Genomic DNA, 11,497 nt, shown 5'->3' with positions numbered 1-11,497 from the left:
TGTAGAGCTTTTAATACAAAACAAAAAGTATGATTTGAACATAAAACAGATATTTAGAATGCATATTAACTGCATAGAAACAAAAACAAATCTCAAATCGACTGACTTACAAAGAGGTAAAAATACAGAATATTTAAATAATTAGTTAATATTTGGAGCAGTATTATAATAGCTTTAAAAGTACAAAATTATTTCAAAGTTTTAGAATCAAACTCGTTATTTCATTTTTTTAATAAGTCATCTCTGATTAAATAACAGCTTTGAAACAATAAAAAATATGTATTTATTCAATAATTATAATATTATTTAAGTTTACTTTACTTCGTTTGTAAAAGTTCTTATTTCTGAATGCTACAATTTTCATGTTTTTTGAAATTTGATTTTTTGAAAATGCTTCAAATGTTGTACTTAAAAATTAGTGTCACTGCAAAAGATTAAGTAAATTAGTTTTTAAAATGCTGAAACAAGCTTCTAGTGAAATTGAAAAAAAACAAAGTTTTGTGCAAAATAAATAATTTTGTGTTTTCATTTGAAAATCAGCTTTTGTGAAATTTTCTGAATCTGTGCCTGAATAAAAAATATTCAAATTATTTTATATATTTTATATATTACATTTTATATTATATTATAATATATTTTTATAAAATATCATAAGATTGTGTTTACTATTATTTTGTGATGAAAATTTAAATGCATCCGTTAAATTAGAGTAAAATCAGTTATATCTAACTCTACTAAGACAACAGTTATTAAAAATAAATACTTGGAAAATCATTAAAACTTAACTAATACCTTAAAAATGTCTTTTCATTTTTGGAAAAACAGTATACAGATTTAGAGACATATAAAAGTCTTTTAAGTTAAATAAAGCTGCTTATAATAAAAAAAATTAAGAAATGAGCTACAACAAAAAGCTAGTTCAAAAACTTCGTCATGATATTTATTGAATTTAAAACTTTTTCAGAACTATCATTTTTTATTACTATGTAACAAAGTTTGCAGTAAAAAACTATTGAAAAACTTTGTAACTAAATATTAGCTTTAACGCTACTAAACTTGAAGAAACCTAATTAAAAAACAAAACTAAAATTAGTCTTATTTGTTTAATTTAATCTATACTTACAAACCCAATAATTTTTTTTACAAAACACCATATTTATCAAACAAAATAACAAGCATCCAGTTTTTATTGTGAAATAAAATAAGAGATAAATTTAACATTAAATTAATCATGTTAATCTAACCTTGCAAATCCAATAATTTTTTGACAAAACACCATATTTATCAAGTAAAATAATAAGCATCCAGTTTTTATTGTGAAATTAAATAATAGATAAATATGAATTATTAATTTAATTATTTTAATCTTACCTTGCAAACCCAATAATTTGTTGGCAAAATACCATATTTATCAAGTAGAACAACAAGCATCCAGTTTTTATTGTGAAGTTACATTTTTCGCACGTTAGAAGCAGGCATAAGTATACTCCTCCTAAAAATTAAAAAAAAAAAAAGTAAAATATATATATAAAAATTTTGCAAAAACTTTTAATTGTTAAAACTAGACATAAATACATTACTCCTGTAGTTAAAAAAACTTGTAAAAAATCCTACTAAAATAATAGTTGTATTTGTTTTATTTATTCTTATTGATAAGTAGGCATAAGTATATTCCTCCTAAAAATAAAAAAAAAAGTAAAATACATATGTAAAAATGGGTAAAATGTTTAGTCAAAATTAAGTTATTGCATATATACATCTCTCCTGTGACAAAAAAAAATAAAAAAAATATGATAAAAAACTTGTGAATAATATTCAAATGTTAAAAATAGGCACAATTGTGTATATCTTTAAAAATATGATAAAAAAATATTTTTATTTTAAAAAACAAGTGGGAAAAGTTTTAATTGTGAGTAGTACGCATAAATCAAGTAACAAAAACAAATTGTTAAAAACTAAAAAATATATAAGCCTTAGTATAAATTTCTCAACAATAGCTTTTAATCACAAGTATTTAACCTATTAACCCCATGAGTTAACACTACGCTATAATATCGATAAATAATGTTACACATTTAACAATCATAATAGCTTAAGTTATTACTTTGATTATATAAATAAATTAAATTATAAAATTCTGTTTCGCATCAACTTATACTTTATTAAGTTCAAGTTATTTAAAAACTCTGTGTAAGTTTACATAAACAATATCAGATCAAAAACAACTAGCTTTCCAAGTACTTGATTAAAAAAACTCAAACGTATTTATCAGTATAAACTTAAAAGGCCTAAATGCAGCAAAACAAAACTGTACATTTAATCTGAAAACATTTGTACTGATGAAACAAAAAAGTACTTAGTTTAGAATTAAAACTGTTAAGAGTGCTTTTAAAACTGGTGTAAAAGTAATTTTTCATCTAGTAATTAGTAGAAAAATAAAAAAATTATAGTTGTAAAAGCTACTACAAGTACTAAAATTACTATAAAAATTCTAATTTCTAAAAAATTTATAAATTTACTAGAACTAAAATGACAATATTAGTAACATAAATTAAAAACAAATATATATTTTATTAAATAGAAACAACCACTAACCAATAATCATTCTTACACAAATAAATGCTAACACAAATAACACATCAATGTATCTTCCTAATTTTGTGTTGCTGTAACCGTTGTGTTTAAGAAACCATCGAACCTAGAAAATATATTTACATAAATACTTTTGATTAAGTTAGTAAGTTAACTATATACAAGCCAGCATTTAATGTTTTCAGAGCCAAATTCATCAAGTTTAGATAGATTCATAACAACAGTAGTTATTACAAAAGTATTCATCTAAATAGGAAAATTGTATAAATCAGTAGAAAAAACTTTAAATTAATTTGGTCTGACTTTTTGTTTACTGTAACAAAGTTAAATGGTAAAGACTTTCTTATAGAAAAGTTGTTTAATAAAATAGTAGCTAGCAATATTTTAAGCGGACATCTATTATGATTTAATTAACATATTAGCATCATAATTAAGTGTATAGGTAAACTATAAAAGTTTATAAGTTATTATCAAAAACAATTTTTCATTTTTTACATTAGTAAATATTGTTATTATTAAACTTAAATTAATTTTGATACAAAAATTTAGGCCATATTTACTTATTCATAAAAACTTAATGAACAAATGTTTGAATTCAAGCTAAAACATAAATACTAACTACCAAGAAACATATGAGAAGAAATTTCGAATTTTCAATAAGGCTTAAGTAGCCTATTTAATGAGAAGTGTAAAACGATAAGAAACTAAAATTATAGAAAACTAAAGAAAAACTTTTATTTATAATGATGCATTCTTTTTATGTAAATAAACTATTATACTTAAACTACAAATTAAATTTAAAAAAAAAAAAATTCTTTTAATTATCTATGACGAATTTAGTTAAATCAACTTAGTAACTAAAACTTCAAGATAAAATTAAGTTAAAGAACGATATAACATTCAATTTTTTTGTTTATTTAGTTAAAATATAGGCACGAAAATGTTTTAATTTTTGCTTAAGATAACATGTTTTCATTAGCTTTTGTACAAAATTTTTGTTCATGTAATTAAGTAAAATTTGAACTACAAATTAAAGTTATTAAGTACAAATAATTTTAAGTTCATAGCATATTACAAAATTATTACAAACTATAAAGATCTAATGCAAACTAATATAAATAATATAACTTTGAAAAATAATTGACTACAAACCCTGTACTTTTAACAAAAACAAACTTCTATTTTAACAAATCAACAAGCTAAGATTTTATAATTGTATACTTCAGTTTTGAACCTTAGTTTGTGTTACTATTTTTCTGGAATTATAAAATAGAAATATATTATTGACCACTAGTTCGTAAGAAATATAAAATTTAAATTTTTGTTTGAGCATTTTTTAACCAATTAAAATAAACTACATTAATAATAAAGTTATGAAAAAAGCATATAAACGAAAAATTTTATTTGATATAGCCCTGATCAACTTAAATTTTATATACTTGTTTAAATAATACTATCTTTTAAAATATAAGTAGTGAGCTGAAAATAAATATATATTTAGTAAATTAAAAATAATTTTTAAAATAATACTAGTAAACAAACTTTACTAAATTGGAATAAACATTTATAATAGTACTTGTGAATTTATATATAATATGTTATCAGTTTGAAACTAACATTCAAAATAGTACTGGTGAATTCAGAACCCATAATTCCAATAACGATTTCACTGCCATTACTTTCTGTATACAAGGTAGTTGACAGACAAGCGATTGCTAAAATGTGGTGGATTAGCATGGGCAAACCTTCTATTGAGTGAAATAGACACCTAAAAGTATTTTCAATAAAATACATAAGGTTCAGAAATACATACTATTTATAATATATGGTGGATTAGCATTGGTAAACCTTCTATTGAGTGAAATAGACACCTAAATAATATTTTAATAATAATTTTTATGACTTTCATATTTGTATTAAATTAATAAAAACATCTAGTAAAATTATTATTAGAACATATTTTGACATGTTAGCATTGGTAGGCCTTCTATTAATTGAAATAAATACCTTAAAATATTTTAAACTGTATTACTTTTATATTTGTCATAACTAAATTAAGACAAATTAGCATTGGCACAACTTCTATGAAAAGTAAAATAAAAACACCTAAAATGTTTTTATATCTGCAATATCATGTATTACATTTTATTTCTTTTTATGATTTGATTATGGTGTGTTAGCATTGGTCCTTCTATAGAATAAAATAAACACCTCTGATAATATTGTCAATTAAAATAAAAACACAATACAAAAAAGTATCCTTATTGTTTCATTAAATTATTAACCAAAATGTGTTAACATTATTTAAGTTCTTGATCTAGATAGGCATGTTGAATGTACTAAATACTTAGAAAAATCGTAATTTAAATATGACTTCAAGGAAATGAAAAAAGACAAATGAAAATACGCTTAAAAGAATTGTTAGTACAAAAATTATGTATTGACAAAAGTAACAATTCTTACACTTTAATTCAACTTAAAAAGACATTCTTAAACTTTAACTTTCAATATGGCTGAACAAAAATGTTGGTAGCTTTATTGAGTATTAAGATTATCAGTTACCAAAATATTGTTTGTGCAACATTTTTGCTAATGTTCTTTTTTCATAATAAAAATTACAAGAAAATTAAATTTGAACACAAATAGGATAAGTATCTTTGTCAGTAGAGTTATCTTCTTGTTAATTATAGTGTTTATTTATTATATTTTAAATATTTTTTGTAAATCTACTACTGAGTGAGCATACACTGGGTAAAACTTTACAATTTTCATTATATACTCGACAATCTTTCTTTATATCTAAGTCATTTTTATACTTGTGTAAAATACAGATCATACTTGTAACTGGTAAATCGTAGAGAAATATATTTAGTGGAATTCGAACATTTAAATGTTTTATTTTTACTTATATCTTATTACGTATCACTCAAAAGTTAATTTCAACCAATAAAAGTATTAATATAAAATTCCCCATACAAAATGTATGTCATGCATAAATGACTCATAATTGTTGTTAAAATGTGTACATTTTTATAGTCAATAAACACAATCTTTTATTACTTTTTAGAGTAAAACTATAACTTAAAAAATAAACTCTTTTTATTTAAGGTCATAGGGGATAATTCACTTTTGTAAAACTAATTCATATTTTTAAATCAATATTCAAGTTGCAATTTTTTTACTACAGGTCTTTAAAATATTCTTAAACTTTTAAGATAACTAATATGTATATATTTATATGTAATGGCACATAACAGTAATATATTCAAAATAAAATAATTTCTATTGAGTGAATTTAGAATCTTAAACATTTTATTCTTTTACTTCAATGTTTAACACAAAAAAAAATTTAACAACACAACAAAATTTATGTAAAAAAATGGAAATTTTTTTTTATATCATAAATTTTATTACATGCTAAGTAACAAAAAACTTTTGATTGGCTTAAACATATGTATAATATTTTTTTGTTTTACTTATGTGTATAACAAAAAAATACTTAACAACACAACAAAATTTATGTAAAAAACTGAATAAATTTTTTTATGTAAAAAATTGTATTACATGCTAAGTAACAAAAAAAATTTTGACCCTTTGGGTTTAACATATGTATACATATTTTTTTGTTCTACTTATGTGTATAGTACTAAAAGCAAGTAGCAACATAACAGAGTGACAGTGTCAAATTTACCAATCAAAATCTATGTCATTTACAATGATTCATTACTACGTTCTTATGAGTAAGTAGTTTATAGCTTTTTAATGAATTTGATTATCATGATTTTGAATAAAACAATGAGTTGTTTAAAACTTCATCATATGTTTATACTTGTAGTTCAATATTTAGATATTCTTTAGAGTACTTTAAAATTAATAAGTAACTTTAAAGTAACAAGTTTAAAGTAAATAAAGGCTGTAAGGGCCCACCTTGATTTTAAAAAATTGATTAGTTTTTGCTGATTCTTATAACATCTATCAAACACATTTTACAGCTTAACAAAATTCAAAGTAATATTGAGATGCAAGACTGAGGCTTCTTATAGAAGGCCAAACTTAAAAGGTAAAATTAAAATTCATAACATTTATCTTTTTCTTCATAATTTAAGGCCATAGGGGGAGGGGGGTAAACCATGTTTTTTACAAGTTGATCTTATTTTATAGAGTTTTTTCTAAGCTTCAAGATGCTTTTTATTGTTTTAAAAAATTCAAATTATTTTTTGAGATATGACTAGTCAAAGTCGGGCAGCATAATAGGTTCCCTATGGGAAGGGAAAACTAAAACAGTGAAAAAAGACTATTTCATTTTTAAAGTGAATTTTAAAATTTCCGAGAAAAATGACCCCTAAAAATTTGCGGTCCATACGTTTATATTGTAAAATTTTTACAAAAAATTAAATATCTCAAAAGTTAAATGATATTTTTGAATTCTATAAAAACTGGCTTATAGTTTGTACTTTAAGCTTTCATATAAAAGCCAAAGTTAATTTTAGTAAAAAAAAAATGTTGGACCCCCCTATGGCCTTAACATGTTGATCCAAAACTTTCAAACATCATTCTTTAGCAATTTACAAAAGTATTACTATAAAAAATACTAAAATTATAGAAAAAAAATCTTTTTGTCAAACACTACAAATTTTTTCAAAGTTTCAATTTGTCATTTGTATAAACTAGTAAAGGAAATTTTTCAAAAACCGTAGAGTCTCTAGCTAAAAAAAAGTCTATTTATTGAAGTTTTAAATATCAGAAAAGATGGAGGTGAAACGTTTGTGGTCCATACACTTGCATCAGAATTTTTTATGAAATTGATTATGACTGAATAGATTTTCTTAAACAAAATTTTTTGTAGTTCATACTTGAAACTTTCATATAGAAGGAATTTTTTTTTTCAATATTTTCATTGAGTTAATGAAAAAAAAAATATCTGTAAAACAGACAAATTTAGTATAGTTGATGTACAATAAGCCATAGTTAGAACACTCAATTCTTAAATATTGCTAACTAAGCATTAAGATATTAAACAAAATTAGTTTTCTGTTGAACAACATTTGTATGTTAAATAAAAATTTATTGACATGTTAAATACAAGTTGAATAAAAATTTATATTATTGTTCACTACTAATGAGGTATTGAATAAAGTTTATTTAAACAAAATAATATTTTACATCCTGCATTTATATAAAAAAGCATGCACAATTCTTTAATACATTATAAAATGAAACTAACTCACCAGAACAGATCAAAAGTAAAATATCCAAGCGAGTAGGCCATACAGAAAGTTTCTAACATAGTGTTGTGTTGATCTGTTGAAACAAAAACTATAACTTGAAATTTATATTTTATAAAGGTGCTATAAAATCACATATTTCAAAGTATTTTGATACATATGCTTATTTACTACAAAAAAAAAACAACAAATATAAAGAAATAACTGGCAATTTCATAAAACTACATTTAGTTTTTATAAATGTATGTGTAATTTATCTAATTTAAATAACTAAACCCTCTGTTTAAACCTTGGTTCTTGTCATCAAAACTTTTTGTGTCTTAATATTTTATTTGTTGGCTTTGTTATTCTAACAGAGTATATAAAATTCTATAAAAATAATTTCATGTTAAGGATTAAATTCATGGTATAATGTTAATCCATGTGTAAAGATAGTTTAAAAAGTGTAGCAAGTTTGAAAATAATAAAACTAATAGATGATTAAACTTTAAGCTAAGTTTATTTATACTAGATGATCCAAGAAAATATTTATAACTCTCTTTGAACTTGAAAATCTTACATGAGAACAAAATAATATTTTTACCATTGCATTTTAAAAATATTTTTGGTACATTCAAGATTTAAGAACAATTGAAGTTTATAACTTATTTTGGCCTTCATTGAGTATAAATGTAAGTATTTTGTAAGAAAGCTATGGTTATAATTTCAAAAAACAAAACAACTTACTGCATTGTACAAGTTCTGGATTTTTGTTCACTGCAAATGTGATGTAAGTAGCTAGCAGGCAAGATGTTATTGCATGTGTCAATGTGATCGCTCTACAAGCTAGTTCTGGTCTTTGATCACTAAAAATAAAAAAAAAAACAATATTGTTTTTAGTTTTTTGTAGTTTGAATGAAAATGAAGTGAAGTATGTTGTAAGCAAACTTACTGAGTTGATACAAACAAAAAAAATATTACTGTTTATATATTAAAAATAATAGTTCAGTGTCATACCAGACTAAAATAAAAACATAAGTGTTTTACACCTAAACCACAAGTGAAGTAAACTCATACTAACTTTTTATCTAAGAAAGCAACTTATTGAAAAATATTTTGTCTAGCGGTTTAAAAGACAGTATTTATAAGCTGATATTTTGCCAACAAATTATGTAACAAACTCTCAGCAAATTAACTCAAAATAAAAAAAATTGATAACTTCATTTCTGCAGCACATTCAAACATATTAAATAGAAATCTCTTTATATAGCTAAACTTTACTTAATTTTCAGCACTCAATCCAAAATATCTATATAACATTATTAATACTAATATTGTTAACAGAATGTTCTTCCAATAGAGTACAAAATGTACAACGATAATTAATTAATGTGTGTTTGAATATATTGCAGCCATAAGGATCAATGTATTTCAGTACAAAAAATTACATTGGCATTAACCTTCAAACATAAACATAAAAAATCTTATATACCAATATCTATATATAATAAGTAACAAAATGAGCTACAGTTTGTTTATTCTACACTATAAGTACATTTTTAAAGGATATAAACAATTAATTTAAGTATAAAATATAGTTTTTGTGAATAAAACAGTTTTGTTAAGTTTTCACATGTCTTAACCTATTTTTTAGTTTGAAACTTCAATACAAATTTATTTACGTTTTAAGGGGGGGGGGTAAACACTTTTTTTTTTTTTTAATCTTATTTTATGTAGTTTTTACTGAGCTAAAAGATTCTTTTTACAGATTTTAAAAATTCAAAATAATTTTTGAGATGTAGCCGGTCAAAGTTGGAGGCAACAATAGGTTCCTTATAGGAGGCGCAAACTAAAACGGCAATTAACTAGAAATCACTAAAAATCTATCTCCTCTTACGTTTTTTGAGATAACTACCTCAAATTTTCAGGAAATGTTTCTTGCAATATTTAAAAAATTCTGTCGGAACAGAATTTAAAAAATTAAAAAAAAAATTTTATACTAAAAAAAATTAAAAAAAACTATTTTTCTTTATTTTTTATATAAAATTTTTATTTTTTAAATTCTTTCTAACAGAATTTTCTAAATATATCAAGAAACATTTCCTTAAAATTCAAAATAGTTATCTCAAAAAACGTAGGAGAAGATAGATTTTTAGTGAAATAGTCTATTTTTTGCTGTTTTTGTTTGCGCCTCCCATAAGGAACCTTTTGTTGTCTTCGACTTTGACTGACTATATCTCAAAAATTATTTTGAATTTTTTAAATTTGTAAAAATCATTTTGTAGCTTAATAAAGACTATATAAAATAAGATCAAAAACCAAAAAAGGGTGTTTACCCCCCTATGCCCTTAATTATTCAGCTAAAGACTAAAATTTTAAAGGAATGTTAATTTTTTGGAAACTTTTAAGTGTTTAGTTTTAAATATTTAAATAGTAAAACTTTTACCACAATCTACTAAAATATTTTTTTTGAAACTATAAAACTTCATTTTATATAATTTTATAAAATACTAGTTTAGGAAAAATTGTGAAAGCTAAAAGAATACTGCATTAAAAATCAAACAGACTAAAGTAAAAAAGTTTTTTAGTTTGTAACATCATTTCAGAACCAACTATAATCACCAGTTCTGACACTTATCTTATAAAAAGTATCTGGAAGCTAAGATAAAACATCTACAAAATAAGTCTAACTTTTAATAAACAACAAAAATTTAAGTTTGAATTTTAAAAACAGACTTAAACTCGTTTTGCTACAAGTTTGTAAAAAGTTTAAAATATTAATAAAATATAACTAACTTTTCTGTTTTTGAACTGTTATCCAACAGAACACAATACAAGAAAGTCCACAGCAGAAATGAAAAGACGCTTATCAGGTAGGAATTTTCAAACACTTCATTATCATTCTCCAGCAATTTCTTTTCATAATCCAAGAAATCTTGGTGGGCCGTGAACTCAAACATTTCAGTACAAACAACACTAAATACACAAAAACATTACAAACTCTGTAAAAACTTTTATGTATGATACTAGTTAATTGTGTTGAAATCATGTGTGTTGTACATTATAAAGTAAAAATTTTTATAACAATGTTTAAAATAAACTTGTTTTTTTAAAGTTATATATAACTACTACCATTAATACATTGCATAACTAATATTTACAGTGACTTATAATATAACCTTATAATAAAATTTTCAATACAAAATGTAATCAACCATAACATAGAAAATTCTTTAGAAATATATAGTATTACAACTATTTTTAAAGATATAATAAAATAAGGAATTGAATCTTAGAGACTCAAACAAGCATAACTCATTAGAAAAATAAAACAAGTTTTGTTTCAAAATTGGTTAATTAACTTTGTAAGATTACATTTTACAATAAGTTACTAAATTCATTAAAAACTAGTTTATTTAATCTTAAACACATTAGTATTGTTATGTAAAATACCGCAAAAAATACAAAACTAAACAAACAACAATTGTAAAAATTCTTTAGAAATATTATAAAACTATTCTATTTTATTCATTGAAAATAAGTATAATAATACTAAAGTAATATAATAACTATATTACTAAAACTTTAGAATCTATTATAATTGATTAAATTATATCAACTTAATAATTGTTTTGTTAAAGTTTACAAAAAAAATTCAACAACACTCAAAACACAATAACATAATAAATATGCGGATATAT

At 22.6% G+C, this 11,497-nt stretch overlaps 1 protein-coding gene across 1 annotated transcript; it reads right to left on the bottom strand.

Annotated features, from left to right (window-relative positions):
• Window positions 1-536: 536 nt before the first annotated feature.
• On the bottom strand, window positions 537-10,756 carry LOC145832640 (TLC domain-containing protein 5-like). Its single transcript, XM_082939940.1, has 7 exons — window positions 10,593-10,756; window positions 8,544-8,662; window positions 7,821-7,893; window positions 4,210-4,360; window positions 2,596-2,698; window positions 1,372-1,492; window positions 537-567 (listed from the first exon to the last, which is right to left on the bottom strand). Exons 1-7 carry the CDS (start codon window positions 10,754-10,756, stop codon window positions 537-539), a joined length of 762 nt encoding a protein of 253 aa, XP_082796066.1.
• Window positions 10,757-11,497: the final 741 nt, after the last annotated feature.

This window comes from Thalia democratica, chromosome 3 (genome assembly GCF_965202585.1).
Source record: "Thalia democratica chromosome 3, ktThaDemo2.hap1.1, whole genome shotgun sequence".
Taxonomy (NCBI): Eukaryota; Metazoa; Chordata; class Thaliacea; order Salpida; family Salpidae; genus Thalia; species Thalia democratica.
The sequence above is the reverse complement of the archived record's forward strand: the minus strand, read 5'-3'. Positions and strand labels throughout refer to the sequence as shown.

What these genes read in the sequence shown, in the direction of transcription:
- LOC145832640 (XM_082939940.1), bottom strand. Translation starts at nt 10,756, where the DNA reads ATGTTTGAGTTCACGGCCCACCAAGATTTCTTGGATTATGAAAAGAAA. An exon ending in TTTACTTTTGATCTGTTCTG is followed by an intron (nt 4,361 to 7,820) that starts GTGAGTTAGTTT and finishes AAATACTTTTAG; the next exon opens with GTGTCTATTTCACTCAATAG. An exon ending in TTGTGTAAGAATGATTATTG is followed by an intron (nt 1,493 to 2,595) that starts GTTAGTGGTTGT and finishes TTTAATTTTTAG; the next exon opens with GAGGAGTATACTTATGCCTG.